The sequence below is a fragment of the Coffea eugenioides genome, chromosome 1 (assembly GCF_003713205.1).
Source record: "Coffea eugenioides isolate CCC68of chromosome 1, Ceug_1.0, whole genome shotgun sequence".
Classification (NCBI taxonomy): domain Eukaryota; kingdom Viridiplantae; phylum Streptophyta; class Magnoliopsida; order Gentianales; family Rubiaceae; genus Coffea; species Coffea eugenioides.
This window is the reverse complement of record NC_040035.1, coordinates 11010055-11031295: the sequence shown is the minus strand read 5'-3', so window position 1 is coordinate 11031295 and position 21241 is coordinate 11010055. Positions and strand designations below refer to the sequence as shown.

General features: G+C 33.3%; 2 protein-coding genes across 2 annotated transcripts in view; both read right to left on the bottom strand.

The window, feature by feature from the left end:
• LOC113767726 (beta-glucosidase 12-like) overlaps positions 1–13737 on the bottom strand; it is a 28646-nt gene extending 14909 nt beyond the window's left edge. The window contains exons 1-8 of the mRNA XM_027311909.1: positions 13633–13737; positions 2995–3098; positions 2859–2934; positions 2335–2404; positions 682–740; positions 415–490; positions 212–289; positions 20–107 (exon numbers count right to left, since the gene is read on the bottom strand). Of these exons, the coding sequence (XP_027167710.1) occupies positions 20–107; positions 212–289; positions 415–490; positions 682–740; positions 2335–2404; positions 2859–2934; positions 2995–3098; positions 13633–13737 (656 nt within the window). The remainder of the gene's footprint in view (positions 1–19; positions 108–211; positions 290–414; positions 491–681; positions 741–2334; positions 2405–2858; positions 2935–2994; positions 3099–13632) is intronic.
• Positions 13738–13929: 192 nt separating this feature from the next.
• Positions 13930–15958, bottom strand: LOC113761739. The gene is made up of 2 exons (XM_027304853.1): positions 15585–15958; positions 13930–14788 (listed from the first exon to the last, which is right to left on the bottom strand). Exon 2 carries the CDS (start codon positions 14750–14752, stop codon positions 14345–14347), a length of 408 nt encoding a protein of 135 aa, XP_027160654.1. The 5' UTR covers positions 14753–14788; positions 15585–15958; the 3' UTR covers positions 13930–14344.
• Positions 15959–21241: the final 5283 nt, after the last annotated feature.

The window sequence follows — 21241 nt, the reverse complement described above, 5'->3', positions numbered from 1 at the left end:
AAGAGAGATCAAGACTCACACAATCTTAGGACTCAAAAAACCGCCATACTCTTCTTCTAAAGCCTGGGGAACGTCCCAGTGGAAAATTGTCACAGTTGGTGTTAAACCTGTACAAATGGAACTTCAAAGTTATCCTTTGATAAGATGAATGCATAGACCGTTAAGAAGATCATATGGAAAGAAAAGCCTTGCGTTTTTTAATGTTATATACCATTAGCCAGAAGTTCGTCTATGAGCTTATTGTAATACTGAATTCCTTTCTCATTTATTCCTTTGCTAAAATTGCCATCTGCAAATTAAATCATTGTAAAGTTTAGTAATAATATGTCATCAAATTCAACTTGAGCTTCATTTCTTGGATAATTAGTGGGCCAAAATTATAGCGTGATTAAGATTTATTCACTGATGCCTTACCAGGAATTACTCTACTCCATGCAATTGAGAAGCGATAAGAATCTCCATTCATTTCCTTTAAGAGCTTGATATCATCCTGTCATATGATCATAAAGATAAAATTGTAGAAATGAACTTTTCCCAAAAAAAAAAAAAAAAATCAGTAATGATAAAGAGTAATAATCGATTATTCTTGCTGGTTTTTTAGCTTAATTATTCTGCCTGTATCATATCTGTATTGCTTAATTTTTCTTTAACAAAAACAAAAAAAGATTTGGCTTGCATTACCTTATATCGATGGTAGGAGTCTGTTGCCACATCACCATTACTGCCATTTGCAATTTTACCTGGTACTTTCAGAGTAGAAGTGGCAAAATGGATATATGGTTAATAAATGGTTTTAGTTAAATGGATAGTGGATCAAATTGATCCAATCCAATTAAAACCATTTAATAAATGGATCTAAATGGATGTCATTTAAATGAATAGTGTAAACCATGATCCATCCATTTATCTATTTACTCTCCCAAATCCTAAATTTAAGATCCAAATATTTTTTTCCAAAAAATACAGATCCCCTAAATTTAAGAAATCTTATGTTATTTGACAAGTAAAATATTTTCATCACATGTGCACGTAGTACCTAAAAATGTATGAAACTCCTTATTATACCATTGATATACAAGCTACCTTATATTACTTAGTAAATTAGGTGTCTTTTTTTTTTGATAGTTGGGTTGGGTGATAAGGGGAGAGGGATTGCAAGTATGAGGATTTGGAAAAAAAAAAGGTGTCAGTTACATATCTTAACCAATGATGCGGGGACACTCGTTAGAAAAATTTTTTTTATAAATAAAAGAATTAAAAAAATAAAAATTATTTTGACACTGCATGATGCATTCTCGCTTTTTCTTTACTTAAGAATATAAATGTTTGCAATCATTACTACATGAGAGTTTAATTAAAAAAAAAAAGAGTAGAGACTAAAATATAATTTTGAAAATGATGGAAGAAGTCTAGGAACTAGAAGCAAATAAAATGCAATTAATGTTATTGGCAACTTGGCATGTGAGGAAGTTATGAAGGAAAGAATAGGTGGTCCCACAAAATTAATTTGACATATGAGGAGGTTATGAAAAAAAGAATAGATGGTCCCACAAGATTTTATCTCACATTTTTATAAATGTGTTTTCTATTTTTTAAGTTAAATGGATGTATATGAATAAGATGGATAATCCATTTAAATCCACCAACATAATTGGATTTAAATGGTTATCCATTTAAAACCATTGAATTTATATGGATCATCCAAATCCATTTAAGGTTGGTTTATATGCATGGATTGGTGGATATGAATCCATTTTGCCACTTCTATTTCAGAGTGATGTTGGTCACACTAGATTATCAGTTTAGACATATTGCATTGAAAAACACTTGATTATGATGTTAAATAAATTGGAAATGGTATAAAAAAATATTCACAAAAGCATATGAAATCTCACCGCATAGACCAATACTATTATTAAATAGTATTTAATACGACAAACAAAAGTACTAATTACAACTTAAAACAGAGAAATGTACAGTTTTACTTGCAAGAAGATATAGACAAAAGTTGATTAACCTTGGAATGTAAGTCACTTAAAAAAATTTTCGATTATGTACAAAATGCAAAATACCACTTAGCCTCATATAGCACTTAATTTCTATAGTAATTTAATTTAACATCCTATCCGATTCCAACTCATGTAGAAAGCAAAGCTCCAAACACTATGAGAAGAGGAGTCCATATGAACAGAAAAAATTTGGTGTCAATCAAAAGGATTGTTGACCATAATTTTGTAGAAAACATATATGAACAACAAAATGACCGGGAACATTCAAATGCCTCAAACCTTAAACATAGAAGAGAAAGGTTTACTGGTTAGAGAAAATGTAGACCTGGAAATTTGTGCGTGAAAATATCCCAATTGCTAGGACCTTTTCCGTCAATGTTCCAAGCACCTTCAACCTATATGAAATGAAGAAAGTCAGTCATTCCATTCCTGTGTGCGCTCCAACAAGATAATAATCCGTAGTTCCGTTCTAAACTTCTTAGCGACAACGGAGGGATACTCATAGTCGTCTAATCATCTACTCTTTTACTTCCAAATTCAGAATTCCAACTACAGAAAAGGATCAAGGTGCAATAAATAAAATACATTAAATGAACACATAAAATAAAAAATTTTAACTGCATTGGTCAAGGCATCACAAATATTTTAGGATATCCAAAAATGAGAAACATGGCTGGCATCATGAAATCAACTACTAAATATCTGTGAAAGCCTTAATGTAGTGGTGAAGTTTGAAATCCAAAGAATTAGTGATTTTGGATTTAAATCGCTTACCACTTTTCTGTTTCTTAAATTCCATCCTTGATGAAAAAAATTAAGAAAACAATGCTAAATAAATAGATTGCAAACCTGATAAGCAGAAGTTGCAACCCCAAAGACGAACCCTTTGGGGAAACTGCTCCGGTTGAGTACATCTACACCAAAGCTTGGCGATAATGGGGCAACACCACGGTCAATTTTGTGCAAGCCACGAACCCTTGCGGACACTCCATGGGCAAAGGCATTTGCTCCATGCACATGGAAAATGACTAGAAGTACAAGAAGGATATGCCCAAGGAATTCCATGGCTTGTTTTACGTTTGCAAATAGCTACTCGAGCATAAGGTTTATACAGGGAAGGAGATCCCAAGAAATTCCAGGGCTTGTTTTTACGTAGCTTTCATTTAATGGCACATGCAAAACCGATGCACAAGCACGAAAGTCCAAATGGAAAAGACAATTGAGAAGCTTATGTGCAAGAAGTTAACACAAATTTTTCTAATGTAAATAATTACTTGTCAAGAATCCAATTTCTTTTACTACAAGCCCATTTCAGTTTTCAAGAACTCTATGCCAAATGAACGTTAAGTAGTGACTGTTTTAATAATTCTTTATATCTAAGTCCTTATCAAGTAGGGAAAATGCATTTTTCATCCCCAATGTTTGGGGTGCTGGACAATTTCAACCCTAAAATTTTAATCAAAATGCATTTCATCCTCTTATTTTTATAATTGTGATCAATTTCATCCCTAAAGTTTCATACAAATGCATTTCATCCTCACAGTTTCATAAATTTGACCAATTAAGGACAATTGAATGATTGTTAACCAATTTGAACGGAATATCATCACATGACTAGCATTTCCTGTTAATAATTGTATTATTAATACTTAATTCAGTCATTGATTAAATTATATAAATAATAATGAGTGTGTTCGAATAAGAAACTATTTTTTTTAATTTGTGATATGATATATGTGAGATAAAAAATAGATTAGATGATAGATAGACAACTTGAAAAACATGTATATGATGCAATAAAACAAAGCTTTGCAAATAAATGACAATCTAAACAATTATTTCTTTCAGTTTAATATTTTTCTTCAATTGGTTGCAATGGAATTGTTTGAAAAATTTGTCCAATTGGCTACAATTGGGTTATTTCTTTCCACAACTTCGTTTCCTTTCGATCTTTTTGTTCAATTTGTGATGAAGAAGAGAATAATGGTGGCTAAAATTTTTTTATTTTTTAAACAAGAAAGTGAATTAAAAAACAAATTTTGAGGATTTTGTTGGTCCAATGTTTTTTGTATTTTACTAACTGACATGCCTTGGTCAAATGATGACATTCCAGTCGAATTGGGGATAAATCCACTTTTCATCCCTACACTTTTAACTAGAGACCCAACTTTTCGACAAAATACATTTAGTACACGCATTAACAATTTCTGGCCACATTTAGTCCAAAATCAGTAAATTACTTAATTTGGATGGAGAAGACCATATGTGTATCACGTGGCCATCAACAAAAAGTAAAATATCAGTCTAAACCAATGAGACAAAACCCACCATTTTATTCTCTCTTACCTTCGTCGCTTTCCTTCTCCAAATTTCCCCTTTTCACACCGATTTACAATTTCCATCCTTAAACCCTAGCTTCCAAATCTACAATCTACCAAGAAATGGAGTAGAGTTAATGGAGTAATCCACCATATCAAGCAGCAAAACTTCATCTTCAATTGGTACTTGCCCTAAAATTTCTCAAATTGAGCAATTTACCTTTTTTTGACTAAATGTGGCTAGAAATTGTTAATTCGTGTACTAAATGTGTTTTGTCGAAATGTTTGGGGACGAAATGTGTCTCTAACTCAAAATTTAGGAACGAAAAGTGGATTTTTCCCTTATACAGAATCCAAAAATGACGTGCAGCTTGTGATAACATATTGTTTGGTGCAATCTACTGGAAAGAATAGTTCTGCTAGAGGAAAAATTCACTTTTCGTCTCTAAACTTTGAGACAGGGATACATTTCATCCCCAAACTTTTAGACGCACCACATTTAGTACGTGAATTAATTATTTTTTGCCACATTTAGTCCAAAAACGGTAAATTGCTTAATTTGGATGGAGAAAGTCACGTTTGACACGTGACCGTTAAGTAAAAACAATTTCTCAGTCAAAATTAACAGCCACGTCAAATTTCTCCATCCAAATTGAATATTTTACCGTTTTTAGACTAAATGTGGTCCAAAATAATTAATTCATATACTAAATATGGTGCGTCTAAAAGTTTGGGGACAAAATGTGTCTCTAACTAACAGTTTAAGGGCGAAAAGTGGATTTTTCCCCTTCGAATTGCTTGACAATCCATCAATTGTCCTTAATTAGTCAAATTTATGAACTTATAAGGATGAAATGTGTTTGCATCAAACTTTAAGGATGAAATTGGTAAAAATTATAAAACTATGAGGATGAAATGTGTTTTACTTGAATCTTTAGAGATGAAATTATCCAACACCCCAAACAATAGGGATGAAAAGTGCATTTTTCCCTTATCATGTAAATTCTCGGTCGATAATGCGCTAAGTATTGTTTGCTATTTTTTGCTTATTTTTGGTGGAAGTGTATGATTTTTACCCTTCAGATTTATATATAAGGGAAAAGGATATCCTTTCTCATTTTTTTCATTTTATATTTTTTAAAAAGAAAAAAGCTTAGGAGGAAGAGGGATCACCTCATTCCAAAGTCAAAGTTAACTACTTGCTATATACAGTGATTCGTACCGACTGACTATCAATGTGTGACTATTACTTCCTTCACAAGTAGACCGAACTTTTCTTTTATAAGCTAATCCACTTCGGCTAATTGATCAAAATATTGTTAGATTACAAAAAAGTCGGTCAAATATGGTGGCTTGGCTGATTGGTATCAATATATGCCCATCGTACCATCTTGGCACGACGGGCAATTTTTTTTAAAAAAGCTTTCTAGCCCGTCGGGCCATATAGGAGCGACGGCCAAAGAATGTAGAAATTTTTTTTTTTTAATCTTTCCGGCCATCGCGCCACATAGGATCAACGGCCAGAGAATTCAGAAATTTTTTTTTAAAAAAAATTCTTCGGCCATCATGCCATTCAGAAATGTTTTTTTTTTTAATCTTTCTACAATTCAGAAAAAAATTTTCTTTTAAAAATTATTTAAAATCAAAACTTTTAAAAACAATTCAGACAGTCCGACAAAATTTTAAAAACAAACACTGGTCTCGCGTAGCATTTTAAAGGATGCTAGGTTTTAAAATTTTGATCCATTTGTTAAAGGATTTAGGGGTTTCTTAAAGAATTAATTTTTACCATTTTAACAAGGCCAAGGGTAAGGGCAAGAAAACGACGAGGCATTGATATTATTTTGTCTTCGACAATGTTTTATATCTCATCCATTTAATGCATTCCACACAATCTTGACATTTAATTTAATTTAGTTGTCTACTTTTTCTGTTTAATCCAATCACTTTCAATTTGAATAACATTAAATATTTTCAAAATAGAGAAGTACAAGTTATTTTATTAAACCCTATAATTGGATAGAAGGGTCCCTATAGGATAATACCTACAAAACAAATAAGTACTAGTTATTTTACGGCTATTTTAATTGATTAAATTATTTAAACTAATTATCGTATACCAAATAATGACACACAAACAATTTTTCATTTCTACAAATATGTTATTAATCTTTTTATATGATTGCATTTTATATGAAAATTTAAATATATAAATTGCAATTCGTGTTGTAATTTTTCATTTTTTAACACAATTACGGTTCCTTTAACATTCTATGGGAATTATAGATAATAAAATTAAAATTAACAAATCATAATAATATTAAGCAATACTTCCATCCATTATGCAATCACTTAAACTTAAATCATATTATTAAACCATTTTCTAAATTTAACAAATCATAATAATTAAACATGTTATATAACTTAAGCTTGCTAAAATGGTAAACCTTAATTCTTTAAGAAACCCCTAAATCTTTTAACAAATGGATCAAATTTTTAAAATCTAGCATCCTTTAAAATGCTAAAATGCTACGCGAGGCCATTGTTTGTTCTTAAAATTTTGTCGGACTGTCTGCATTGTTTTTAAAAATTTTGATTTTAAATAATTTTTAAAAGAAAAATTTTTTCTGAATTGTAGAAAGGTTAAAAAAAACATTTCTGAATGGCGTGACGACCGAAGGATTTGTTTTTTAAAAAAATTTCTGAATTCTCTGACCGTCGCTCCTACATGGCGCAACGGCCAGAAAGATTTAAAAAAAAAAAAATCTACATTCTCTGGCCGTCACTCCTATACCAGAAGCTTTTTAAAAAAAAAATTGATGGCACGACGAGCATATATTGATACCAATCAGCCAAGCCACCACATTTGACTGACTTTTTGTCATCTAACAATATTCTAATCAATTAGCCAAATTCTTCATCTACTGCAATCTGCAATACCTGACGCTTGTGATTGGTTTTCCCACGAAATCATCTCGGGAACACTCCAACAAGAAACAGTAAGTAGCTTTTCAGAGTAATTACACAAGAAACAGTAAGTAGCTTTTTTTTGTGCAAGAATGAGAATTTACAAAAAGTTGAAAAACTGAATCAAGATATCAGAGACTGGCTAATTTTGTCATATTTTACAAACGATATGCCGAATTTTACCTAGGAACGATTATCCTATAAAAAGATCATGCAATTTGCTGGCAAATTCTCAGATAAAATCCTTTAAAAACAACTTCAAAGGTTTTTGAGATGTCTCAATTACATTGCAGACTTTATCCCCGATCTCAATAACCTAGCCAAATCTTTGTATGATAGACTCAAAAAATTATCACCCTTGTGGACAGACAAACATACTCACATAATCCGCCAAATTAAAGCCCAAATGAAATTCATTCCTTGTCGTTCTCTCCCTAATCAAGCAATCCTTAAAATAGTTGAAACTGATGCCTCAGATACATGTTATGGTGGCATACCAAACAATCTAAACATGGCAAAGAACAAATTATTGCCTTTACCTCTAAACATTGGAATAATTCCCAACAAAACTATTCTACTATTAAAAAAGAAGTTTTAGCTATTGCTTTATGTGTTTCAAAATTTCAAGCAGAGTTATTAAACCAAAAGTTTTTATTAACAGTAGATTGTAAATTAGCAAAACATATTTTAGAAAAAAAAGGTAAAAACCTTGTCTCAAAACAGATTTATGCTAGCTGGCAAACAATTTTATCAATCTTTGATTTTGAGATTGAATATATTAAAGAGTCCTCAAACTCGTTTGCTAATTATCTAACTCGTGAAGTCTTGTAGAGAAAATAATGCCCAGAAAGAAAAGCAATAGCAGCGGCCTTAGAGGCCCAAGAAACTTCACTTTTTCACTTGATAAACCCACTAAACCCCGATTCAAACTCCTCAAATTCATCCCAAACATCCAAAAAGGTTGAGAAACAACCCATGATTGAAATATTTCCAACTGACCCAAAACCTATACGAACCAATAGCCTGGTACAACCCCTATTTTCTCTTCCATTAAAATCATGGGTTGATATGGTTGAAGAAAAGGAACAAAAGTACTTGCTTATCTAAACCTTAAGCAATTTGTTACTCTCAGTCCAAGTTGTCAGCAATAATTAAAACCCCTGCTCCAAATATAGGAAAACAATTGTCCGAACAAAAATCATTTAAACCAACCATCCCTAGCAACTACTTTAAAACAAATTCATTCATTAACCTCATCCTAACTGAGCTAGATCTACAAAATGACCCAAACGAATTTGCCAAATCTATTATCCCTCCAAACCATCATTTTGTACTTCAAACAGTAACTGAAACCCTAAAATACTACAAAGTTATCTTGACAGATTCCCAGTCTATAACATAAACTTATCTTGACAGATTCCTAGTCTATAACCTTCAAACCTCATGACAAAGAATTAAAAGACAAGAATGGTAATCCCATAGAAAAAAGACAACAATGGTAATCCCATAGTCAATACCCATTCTTGGGCACAAATTCCCAAAGTTATTAGGCCCTTTGAATAGGGAATCAACCTAAGTTGACCTAAACCATTCACAATTCCTTTTAATCCTCTTGGATAAACCTATTGGGATTATAAGGCATCTTTGTTTCATACCTTTTCATTTCAAAATGAACTAAACCAGCATTCACACCTACTCTATTTTATGAAGACAAAGAAGTACAATTTCCTTGCCTGGTTTGTAATCTGGTGGAATGCACACTGACCAAACCTGCAGATACTCGCACCAGATGTGAAAGAAGGTTACCAACTAATTTGAATCACCAAGCAGTTATATTCTCACCAGCCTACACTAGTCTTCAATCTTTTCTGTAGCATGGGTATATCAGTAGAAGTATGAATTTCTCAAACAAACCCAGTTTCTTCCAATCCTTATCTGATAGGAGTATACGAAATTGTGGCCAGCATTTACAAAAGACTTCATTCAACCAACAAACATTCAAGCATGGTTTGAAAAGAATCCAAAATCAATCAAATCAGGAGATCTACAAACAAGCCAGTTTTTGCAGCAGAAGTCTATAACAGTAGCAAACCTAGCCTCAATTACGGATAAACAATAATATGTCCAACAACTCCAACAAATCTTTTTTCAATTACAATCAGAAGGAAAACCACAAGTACCTAAACAAGAACCAGAGTCCTCAAGCTGAGAAGAAAGTTTTGATGGACTATAACAACATGAGGTTGACTGTTATGAATTTTCTCACAAATTTAATAAGTTGTACAAACAATAAACAATTGCAAACTGTTATGTTGAAAATCACAATAGAGATCCGGCAAGATACTGTGCAAACATGACAGTAAAAACTATACTGTACACTGTAGCGCACACTGTAGCAACACTATAGGTAATATATACTGTAGCAAGTACTGTTATAAAACAAAAATTTTGCTATAAATACCCCTCAAACTCACCATTTGATGTGGTGTTTTTGCAAGGAATTTTGGAATATATTTTGGGGTATTTTTTAAAATTAAAAAAACTTTTAAAGTCCTTTTTAAAAATTAACACTATCACTCATAACTACCACCACCCCCATCCACAATAGCCACCACCTCCTTTTTCCTTCTTTCTCCTCCCCCTCTCTCTTCCTCGCCACCCGCCGCCCCTCCCTTCCCCACTCTAATCTAGCTTCAACTAGATTGTGATAGGGAAGAGGGGAGGGGAGGGGAGGGGCCAGATCGGGAGATTTGATATGGTGTTTTTGCAGGGAATTTTGGAATATATTTTGGGGCATTTTTTAAAATTAAGAAAATTTTTAAAGTCCTTTTTAAAAATTAACACTATCACTCATAACTACCACCACCCCCATCCACAATAGCCACCACCTCCTTTTTCCTTCTTTCTCGTCCCCCTCTCTCTTCCTCGCCACCCCTGCCCCTCCCTTTCCCCCTCTCCCGATTTGGCCCCTCCCCTCCCCTCCCCTTTTCCCTATCACAATCTAGTTGAAGCTAGATTAGAGTGGGGAAGGGAGGGGCAGGGGTGGCGAGAAAGAGAGAGAGGGGAGGGGAATAGAGGAGGAGGAAGGAGAGGGAGGGAGAAAGAAGAGGGAGGAGAAATGAAGAAGGAGGGGGTGGTGGCAATGGTGGGTGGGGTTGGTGGGTGATGATAGGTGGAAGATGTTGTAAAATTAATTTTTAAAATTTTTTTTGTATATTTGTGAGTTGTATTTTATATATTGTATGGATAAGGTGTTTTGGAGTTGTTTTTATTCATATATTATTATAGCATTATATTTGAAAAGCTAGTTTTTGAAAAATAGGTGAATCCAAACAGAGCCACAATTCCTTCAACACACTTCTCTCTAAGTTGAAGAAATCCTCCTCCTTCTCTCTAAAATATAGTTTAGACTTTAAATTTGGGAGCAAGCTTCGATCAACAATCAAGCAAGTTTTGACGTTGTAAGCTCCTAAACTCTAATCTTCAATAAACTTCATTTGAACATATATTATTGTCTTGTGAATGGTCGACTAAGCCGCATATATACTCTTGTTCTTGAAACTTGCTTGACACACGTGTGCATTCAAACTCCGCTAATTTGGATGATTTCTGTCCAAGTTTCAAAGAAATCCAAAGTACAAGGGGATTATGTGAGGGTTTTTAAATAATGAGGCATCGTGACCGAACCCCAAAACACAAGGGGGTTTTTGTATTTTACCCTTTCTACAATTCTTCTGCCATGCTGTCTACGGAGTGATACTAGTAGTATACCTTAAAATTACTACTCAGATAAATGCTAATCTAGCTAGATCCATTTAGATAAGGAGCTAAAGCAACTATTTTCTCTTGGTAAATGCTCTTCCAAAAAGACAAACAGCTTAAGGAAATTAACAAAACCCAAATGGTGAAAGGGTAGGTTGAAATGCTGTTATTTCTGCTATTTTGTACCGAAGGCGCGAAGCCGAGAAGAGAGACCGGGTTTGATTACTGGAAGATTGGGGACGAAGGCGCGAGTTTGGATCACGCTTTACTTCGCCAGGAAGCAGTGCATGCGTGAAGCTTTGGCTCAAGCTATCACTTTCCATTTGCTCACTTTTCACAATGTAAGCAGGATGATTTGGAGTTACTTATTTGCAGTGGCTGTATCGTAGTAGGATTGGATGTATTTCGTCAGATTTTGGATCCTGTTTTGCGTATGCAACTTGGAGAAGATTGCTCTATCGAGGTTTCTCTCTCATCCTTATTCGCCAAGTTTTCCAGCATTCTCAATTCCCCTTCTTTCCTGTTCCACTTTTTCTGTAGCTCTGTTACTTCAATTAGATCAATTAATCAGAATTTGAATTGTAGATTTCATTGTTGAAATATACTGTTTAATTCTAGCTAAAAATTTGCATTTTTGTTTCTAGAATTCTGATCACCATATCACATGGAAAATCAAGAATGGTGGTTTTAAGTTTTCACCTATGCCCTCGAAAGAGAATTAATCTTTGCAGAGCAAGGTTCATTTCCATTCAAGATGAGTTGATTTTGTCCATTGATTTAAAAAAAAATGGTGCCTTTCAAGAAATCTTTGGTGAATAAGGGTAAAAAATTGGTTCTTTTGCAAAGAAGTACTAGAACCAGATTGCCAAAGACAGAAGAATTCTGCTGATGAGTTTGGACTTTGTCCATCAAGTGAATAGGCAGTACCTTTGAAGAATGCTTTGGAGGATAAGGGAAAAAGAATGGTTTGGTCGGCAAAAAGTACTGAGTTCAGTTTGCTCATTCTTTATCAAGAACCATTCTTTGAGCAAAAATCAACAGCCTCAAAGGAATTGTGTGGGCAAAGAAAGATGAAGACTTTTAAGAAGAACTTCTTGTGATCAATATTCATGATCAAGTGACGACGCAGCAAACTGGTGACTCTAGTCCTCCTCCAGAGGGAAAAAAACAACCACAACTTCCACTGGTGTTGAACAATTACAAAAACAATTTTGGGCGCGGCAGAGGACCCTGTTTTTGGTGATTGAAAAGAATTTGCCTTTTTCAGATGTCAATCCTGGGCTTCAAAGATAGCAATTCCAGTGTAGCATGTTCTCCAACATGGGTTCCTGACAGAAGAAGAGAGAGGCAAATTCAACATCCATAACAAACTAGAAGAAATAATAAACGCCCTTTTAATCGAGTCATGCATCACTTGCTCAATCTAGAATAAAGTTCAAAAAGAAGTATATGAACAATTATGAAGTATATTGTGAAGAGGATTGAAGCCTGAAGAAATGGTACAGCTGTGGTTGCACTTTGTTCTGATTAAGGTCTAAACATTTCCATGATTATAGATGGTTAATTAGTTTGTTAAATCAATTCTTTAGTTGTTTATGTGCTTGATTGTAGTTAATCATGTATAGGCAGAATTCAATTGTTTTTCTTTGGGTGATTTTGAAGGTCATATATAGTATATACAGCTATAATATGGCAATTCCAGCTGCACTGTATTATTTGGATTCTTCACTTTTTTAGGATTCTTTTTCTTATGGTTTCTGCAATCCGTTAGTTTGCAGTCGACTACTTTCACATTTTATCTACAGGAAAATTTCCAAAAGAAAAAAATGAGAACATCCTCAATAGTATTCAAATCTTAAAACCTAAATCACCACGATTTCTCGAATCAGTAACAGATGAAGGTTTGGCAACACTACATCAAGGAAACATAGCGCATTCTACCAGTTTAGTAGTTTAACATCCAGACCAGTAGGTAGCCCATGACCATCAAGGAAACATGGTACATTCTACCATTTTAGTGGTTGAACATCCAGACTACACATAATCAAAGCTTTCAAACTCATGACCTAGTAGGTAGCCTATGACCATCGTTTCAGAACAAAAAAGCTCATTCACAGATTCAGAGTAGGTAATTCCCTAGATTCTAGCTCAACAGAGGAAAGCCAGTTAACATAAGCCTCGAATCAAATTCAAGCTAATGCAAATACTTCAAACCAAACAAGTTATACTTCCAAAGGCTCTTGCACCTAAAATATATCTATGGAATGAATGAAGTCTTCTTGTAAACAAAGACACAAAATATTTTCCTTTGACTGAAAAAATAGAATACTCAAATCCGAAGTATAAAAACATTGATTGCTGCAAGGGTAATGCCACTCAGATTCCAGCTGAAGGACCATCATGATTAGAAGCAACTTCCACAATTAAGTTCATCCATGCTCAAACTTTTCAATTCATGATTCTGAAACCACTTAACACAACTTCAACGGCAGTTTACAAAGAGCACAACTGCTCTGAAATTCAGGAGTACAACAATTTCAGCATGCAACCACAGATTGTAGGTGTGCAGAACAAACGTAATCATATCCAGAACAAGGGCACAACAATTTTAACTTCCGAGGAAAAGGGAATGGTTCTCTTGTATGTGCAGTGAAAAGACCAGAGATGTGGCATTTCCCCATAGTTATAGAGAACAGAACATCCATTATGACTCAAAATGAAAGGAAAAAGAACGCAAAGGACAGCAGCAACTCCCTGGTAGATGACATTATCAATTACAAGAGATCAATATTTTGTGTCCACAGACCATAGAAATGAATCAACATAACTTGGAGATTGATGAAAGCAAAAATACACTGAGAGAACTTTTCAACTTGTAACAATATTTCTTATTAGTCTTTCAAATCAAACAAGCAAAATATTTAGGAACTTGAGGTCATAAATTGTACAGTCTAGGACAAAAGAGGAGCATCTGCAAGAACAAAATTTGCCTTCTGGGAATTCAGCGTATACCATAGAGGCACTGATATGAAACTCTTAGAACAGAGAAAGAAACCACATGCGCATAACAACAGACAATTCAACTCATATCTGGGAATAAAGGTGACAGTCAGGATGGTGATGAAACCTTGATCAGTTCTGATTTTCAGTTGAAATTCACAAAGGATTTTCCAACAAAGGACTATCAAAATCACGAAAGTACAAGGAAAATAACAAAATCCAGGATCTGGCAGGAGATCTGTCTGCTTTGGTGAATAAGGAATTGACTAAATGCAGCAACTCCTACAGTTATTGACACTCAACAACTGCTTCAGCGGCTCGACGAGGCTTGCTTTTCCTTCTGTTCCCATTACTCCGAAAACCATTATACTTGACTGGTTCACCAGAAGCAGACAAGGTTCCGTTGCCATTTTCCTCCTTCCCTGAATCAATCTTCTCCTTTGGTAGAGAATTTCGTCTCCTCTTTTTTACATTGTCTACAGAAGAACTTTTACTCTCTTTGTTAGATGATCCAGTTTTTGTGTCGTCACTGTTTTCCAACTCTATTTTCTCAGAACCTTCTTCATCCATCTCATCTTTAAGGAGTTTCTGTGGTCTTCCCCTTCTCTTCTGAGCAGGAATTTTTTCTTCCTCCCCACTTTCATCATCATTGTTAGTCACTGTTAGCTTCTTTCCCTTTCCTCGGCCTCTACCCATTACGCTCAAAGAACATCAAACACATGATACATACATCTGCCAAATGAAGAGAAGCATTTAAAAATCAACACTAACCTCTAGTTTCTATAGTAACATAGAATCACAAGAATGCATGCATATTTTGTGAACACTGGAGAAGAAATTAAAGAAAATAATTTAACAACGTATCTTGAAACTTCATACATATTCCACTCCTATGTAAACTTTATGTATACTCATATAAAAATGCTTATCAATTGAGAATCTTCCTCTGTTTAACAAGTTTCAACCTGGCTATAAAATCATATTGCCAATATGAAGAGTTACTAAGGGAGAAAGTCAATGTGACAAGTTGCAGAAATAGAAAGGATTATCTGAAATGCCAATTCAGGTGGTAAGCTGCTGAAATGAATATCACAGGTACATCCTTTTAATCAACATCTGATTAAGTAAAAGCATCTCAAGCTAATTTAATATTGAAAATGCGAGTACAATGAAACTGTCAAAAGATTAAAGGAAAAAAAATCCTACCAATTTGGAATAGACCAAGCCGAAATCCACATTTAAAAGAGTACAAAATTCTACCACAAACCTTAAATTACAACTGTTACCATGTCAAAGACAGAATTTTTCCCAGGTCGGATAGCAGAACTCAACAGTAACAGGTCTAATCAGATCATTAAGCATATGTACAAAATCATCTACAAATTCATCAAAGAAAAGCTAATAACTTGAAGCAAATTGTAATAGCCCAGATCCATAAATTCAGTGCAGCTAAGGAACTATATAACCCAGAATCCAATTCAACACAATTAATTTCGCTTCCAGAGTCTCCAATACAAATTGAGCTCACCAGTTGCAAGATTAGAAGACCCATTGGTGAGAATCTCCCAAATCTTGAGATAAAACTCCAATCCACCAAGACCCCAGATGAACTTTTTCTATGACAAGCTGTTAACAGCTAGGAATTGAGCAAAATGGATTGAAATATGGGTTTAGGATGAAAAATAGCAAAAGCCCAGATCAAGAAACTCTATTAGTAGTTACGACAAGTATGAACAAGAAATAGATATTGAAATTTGATGGGAAGAAGACCAGCTCAGAAGTGTGAGAAGATTGGTTTCTGCAGGGTTGGTATAGAAAGTTAGAGACAGTTGCAGTTCAAAAGTAGTGTACTGTGCAATCTGTGTTGGATATTCAGTGTATGTGTGACTGTGTGTTTGTGTATGTGTGCGTATTTCTTCGACGTGGCGTGTGAGATTGAGAATGGATAAAAAGCGAAGGTGGAAGGGGGTACGCTCGGAAAACAGGAAAAACAATTAATTTTGTTTCCAAATACCAATTCAATGATTAATAGCTAGTTTGGGAGTTTAGAATAGAAAAGAAGAGAAGAGAAAGGGTAAGTTAGAAAAGAAAAGAAATGATGGAATTAATATTCTTTGAAAGTTTTAATAAAGAAAAGAAGGTGAGTAGGTTTTTTTTTTGTTTGTAAGTTGAATACAAATTAAAAGAAAAGATATTCAAATAAATTACTTTACAAATATGTTCTTTCTATAAAGTGAAAGGAGGTGTTTTGGTGAAGGTTTTGTAGCGGGGGCACTCATTAAAAATTAAAATTTTTTGTATTGAGATTTTGAAAGTAGTTTTGTCATATTCGAGAATTCACTAGGACTTTCGCACTTTCCTTCCCTTTTTGACCAATTTTGGGTGGAAAGTTTTTCTTTACTTGAAGAGAGATAAAATCCTTCCGAATCTTTTCTTTTCCTTCACATTTTTGCTCCCAGATAATGGAAAATTTTATTATCCTTTCAAAACCTTTTTGCTCTTTTCATTTTCTTACTCCCAAACTAGCTACAAGTGATTTTGAACAACTAGTAATGTATTAAGTATACACTACTTTTTACGTTATACCACATATAATATGAATTCAAATTTTTCAAATCATGCACATATCACACACATTCAAAGTTGTTAGTATAAAAAAAATTAATATTTATAATATGTTAAGGATAACTTTTTTATGCACTATTAGCGTATAATTTTTTTTTACACTGACAAGTTTAGATCATATTACATAACATGAATTCAAAATTAAAATTAAAATTATATATATGTGACATGACATATAAATAAAACTATTAGTGTAAAAAAATTACTACATTGTTAATACATAAAAAAGTTAATCCATATATTAATATGGGTTTGGTTAATGAGAGCACTCATTAAAAGGCATTCAAGTATTAAAATTTTCTGTATTCACACAGTAAATAAGGGGATTGGATCCTCTCTTATACATTCATTCTCCGGCTTTTCGCGATGTATATTTGGCCAAGGAACACATGTATGAACTGATTATCACCGGTTGGGATTGGTTTTACTAACTATGCTTGTTTAACTTTAGTTGGAGAAGGTGCGGTGAAACATCACTAACTAACGTTGGAAACCATTGTTTTGAAACCAAACCGAACCGGACCATGGATCGGGTCATAGGTCCGGTCCAATCCGGTTCATATCTCGGGTTGACTGGACTTAAAAATCTGTAAAAACCATTTAAACCGTGTGAACCAGATTGAATCGTTGAACCGGTTGCTTTTTTTTTTTTTATCTATTAAATTGAAATATATATATATATATATATATATATATAGAATAGGTTTTTCTTAACCCTAAAGACTAATTATTAAATGTCACATCCACTCACTTTTTTCTCATTTTTTGCCTCTTATCAAGTTTGCATCCCTATTTTCTATTTTCCTGACTTCCTCTAAATTCCAAACTTTTTTTTTTAAGTTGCAATCTCTATATTCTAAAAACATAAATTAAAAATTTAAACTCACAATGTCTAACTCCCATGGACGTGAATTTTGTATAATTTTAGAATATTGTGGTATTTTTGGGTTGGATTTAAGATTATTTTTTGGTAGATACAAGTGAGACTGAGATAAAATTTATTTGTTGCAACTTATAATTTAAAATTTTTATTTGTGAAAATCTAAATTCTTTGAAAATATTAAACTTTTCATCATATAAAGTCTTAAATTAGTCCATTGTATGTCATATTTTGTACATATATATTTATATAAATTATTTTTTAAAACATTCATTAAACTAGGATTGAATTGATCCGACCGGTTAAATCGCGATCCAAACACCTTATCAGTTCAATCAACGGTCTGAGTTTCAAAACATTAATGGAAACTAAAAAATTTCAACTTCCATGCTTATCTATTCCAATTTCTGTAGGAATCATCTTGATGATTGTTTGTCAAAAATGAGCACCTAAACATCGCTCCTTTATTCTTTTCGTTGCTTGTATTTCACAAGTAGATAAACACAGTTCACGCTTCCCTATCTTATAATCTACACTAAAAATTAAAAATATTTAGTAAAGTTTTTTTGTACTCCTAAAAGTGTTGATTTAATTGGACTTCAAAGAAAAAAAGTGAACGTGTAATACGAACTTCCTACAAAATCATATTGTTTATGTAATATTTGGCTAAATTGGTTAGAATTAGTTTCATAATTAATTGTTGAATTTACAGTTTTGGCTTTAGTTGAACTCATTTTTGCACTTTTTTTATTACAATTGCCACTTTATACTCCCTAATAGCATTAGTGTATAGTCTAAACTAAAAAGGTTCTATGCTAAAATAATTTTCATTGAAATTAGTTTTTTTATTCATGTATGTTGAAGTAATTTTTTCATCGAAATGAGTTTATTTATTCATACTTGTAAAAGTTTTATCTAATCTGAAAAACTTTTCAACAATTATTTTTATAAAATAGTTGAATTTACCTTAGTAAGAGAAAATATACTATCAAGAAATTGCTTAACATTATGAAATAGACAAGTTGCACTATTGTTTAAATACCATAGTTAGTAAAATACAGGATGGCTGTATAAAATATAGGATAGGTGTAATACGAAATATAGTAAGTACTTTTATTATACAGATTTTTTTAATAGTCCAATTAAAACTTCGATACAACAATATGAGTTTGGCAAAATTACATATATAAATCCCAACATGAATAGGATGAATATATTTTAAAGTTCCAGAACTAAATATAAATTCTGTATAATTTTTCAAGGTTATACTACATTAATATTACTTTTAAGTCTTATTCTTGGATATCAGAAATTAAATTTATGAAAACTTTATTACTTTATTGTGTTTATATGTACAACTCTGTAGTAATAATGATATTTTCAAGTTTCAACTGAATTTGAGTAAACCATTTAACTCATTCAGGGTTAACTAATTTTATGTAAACTAAAATTTGTATGCATGGCATCCATTTTTTTGATATGTATATGCATAATATATATGTGTGTGTGTAATATACTACACTGCAAAAAATTACTTTTATTACCTAAATTATTGATTTAATAATTTTAGTTTAAAATTAGAAAATTTTTCATGGTTCAAAATCACTAACTAGTTGTATTAAAAAGTTAGTATAGTTGATGCCAATTTTTCTTGCTAAAAGAAAATTTACTGTCCGTAGGTGATTTTCTACTATGAAATAGCAAAATTGTATTATAGTCCGAGAAAAGGAGTTTTTATCCAACGACTTACCAATTTTAATTAATCAAAAAGTTGAAACCAATCCAACTTTAGATAATGGATTAATCTTTCCTACACTGACACTTTATGCACTGTCAGTATTTGATGAATGACAACTATGCAAAATTTTAATGTGAAATTGAATTTTTACACGTGTTATAAATTCAACGATGATAGTGTATGCACTGTCAGTGTTTATAAGATTTATTCTTAAATAATTCAAATAGATGAATAGATCTTCATTGGTGAAAGAAAATGTATTATTGAGAAGTGATTTTATGAGTAATGAGAAGTGATTTTCAATAAATGTATCATCAAGATGTCATTTTAAACTTCCAAATAGCACAATATTGCCATTGTTATATGTTGGTGCATTGGGGCGCACTATTTGCTGCGGAGGGCTAGCATGGGACAGTTCTAACGAATAGCATACGCATGGTCGGGACTCGTCTGGGCAGGTGGGTAGAGGTGCTATCGAGCCGAGTCGAGCTCGAGTAGCACCATACTCGAGCTCGAGCTCGATCAAAATTTGTGCTACTCGATCTCGAACTCGAGCTCGATCGAGTAAAACAATTTGAATTCGAGCTCGACTCGATGAAATAAAACTAAACTCGAACTCGACTCGTTTGAGCTCGAGTAAGCTCGAGTAAATATCAAGCCCGAGCTACTCGAGCTCGAGCTCGAGTAGCTCGGGCTTGATATCTCGAGTTTTGAAATAAATCTATAATTTTTTTTAAAAAATATATAATATAATATAATATAAATATATAATATAAATAAAATATGAAAGCTCGGCGAGCACTCAAGTACTTATTTCTTGAGCTCGAACTCGACTCGTTAAATTTAACGAGTAGCTCGAGCTCGATTTTACAAAGCTCGAGTCAAGCTTTTGATCAAGCTGCTCGCGAGCAGCGAGCAGCTTGACTTGCTAGCACCCCTACAGGGCTGGAGCTGAACCAAATAGCTCGGCTCGAGCTCGCGAGCTACTTGGTCAACCGAGCTCGAGCTCGAGCTGCTCGTTAGTCGAGCTCGATCTTGGAAATATGATACTCGAGAGCTCGACGAGCTCTATCGAGCTTTTTATAATATATATTTTAATTTTTATTATTATGAAATATCAATAATATCTTTTATTTAAAAATATATATAAAATATTAATTTTTATTACTTGAGCTTGATTAGGCTTGATTGAGCTCGAATAAGCTCGATTGAACTTGATTTGAATTAATTACATTTAATTAAACTCGAGCTCGAACTCGAACTCGAGTTCCATAAATTGATGTCGAGTTCGAGCTCGAGCTCGAATTTTAAAAGCGTGACGAGCTTGAGCTCGAGCTTAGTTATTTTGCCTCGAGTCGAGCTCGAGTAGTGCACTACTCGAGTTCGACTCGACTCGACAGCACCCCTATGAGGTGGGCATGCGCATGTCCTCATCCTGCCTTAGGTTGTACCTATATGTTCTTACAGCTCATTATAGTTAATACACCGAGAGTATGCCTGGAAGCTTTGAATTGATTGCGCTAAACCATGCACCACTTGTCTCTGGGACTAACAACGATGGCTCCTATACTGTGGTATAGATTTACAGCGGATTCTCGATGGTTGCAGCTCTTTTTGAGTTCTTTTTCTATAATTGCAAAAAGAACCCACTATTCCGGCAAGAAGAAAGGGTTAAGAGTGGTATTAATGCAGTAAAATCTTGAAAAATTATAGTAATCTTATCTATATTTTTAGTTATATAACTTTCAAAAATAATTCATACTATTTGCAAAGAATTTCAATGCGAAATTTTGCTAAACTTACATTGTTGCACCGAATTTGTACTTTTGAAAAAAATTCTGTATAATGAAAGAGTAAATCTTATATATACTGATAGGATATACAGTATCCAATTGATTGCATGACACGTGAGCAAAATTTGAATTTCAAATTTAAATGTAGA

Coding starts and splice junctions, on each gene's coding strand:
- LOC113761739 (XM_027304853.1), bottom strand. CDS start 14,752: ATGGGTAGAGGCCGAGGAAAGGGAAAGAAGCTAACAGTGACTAACAAT.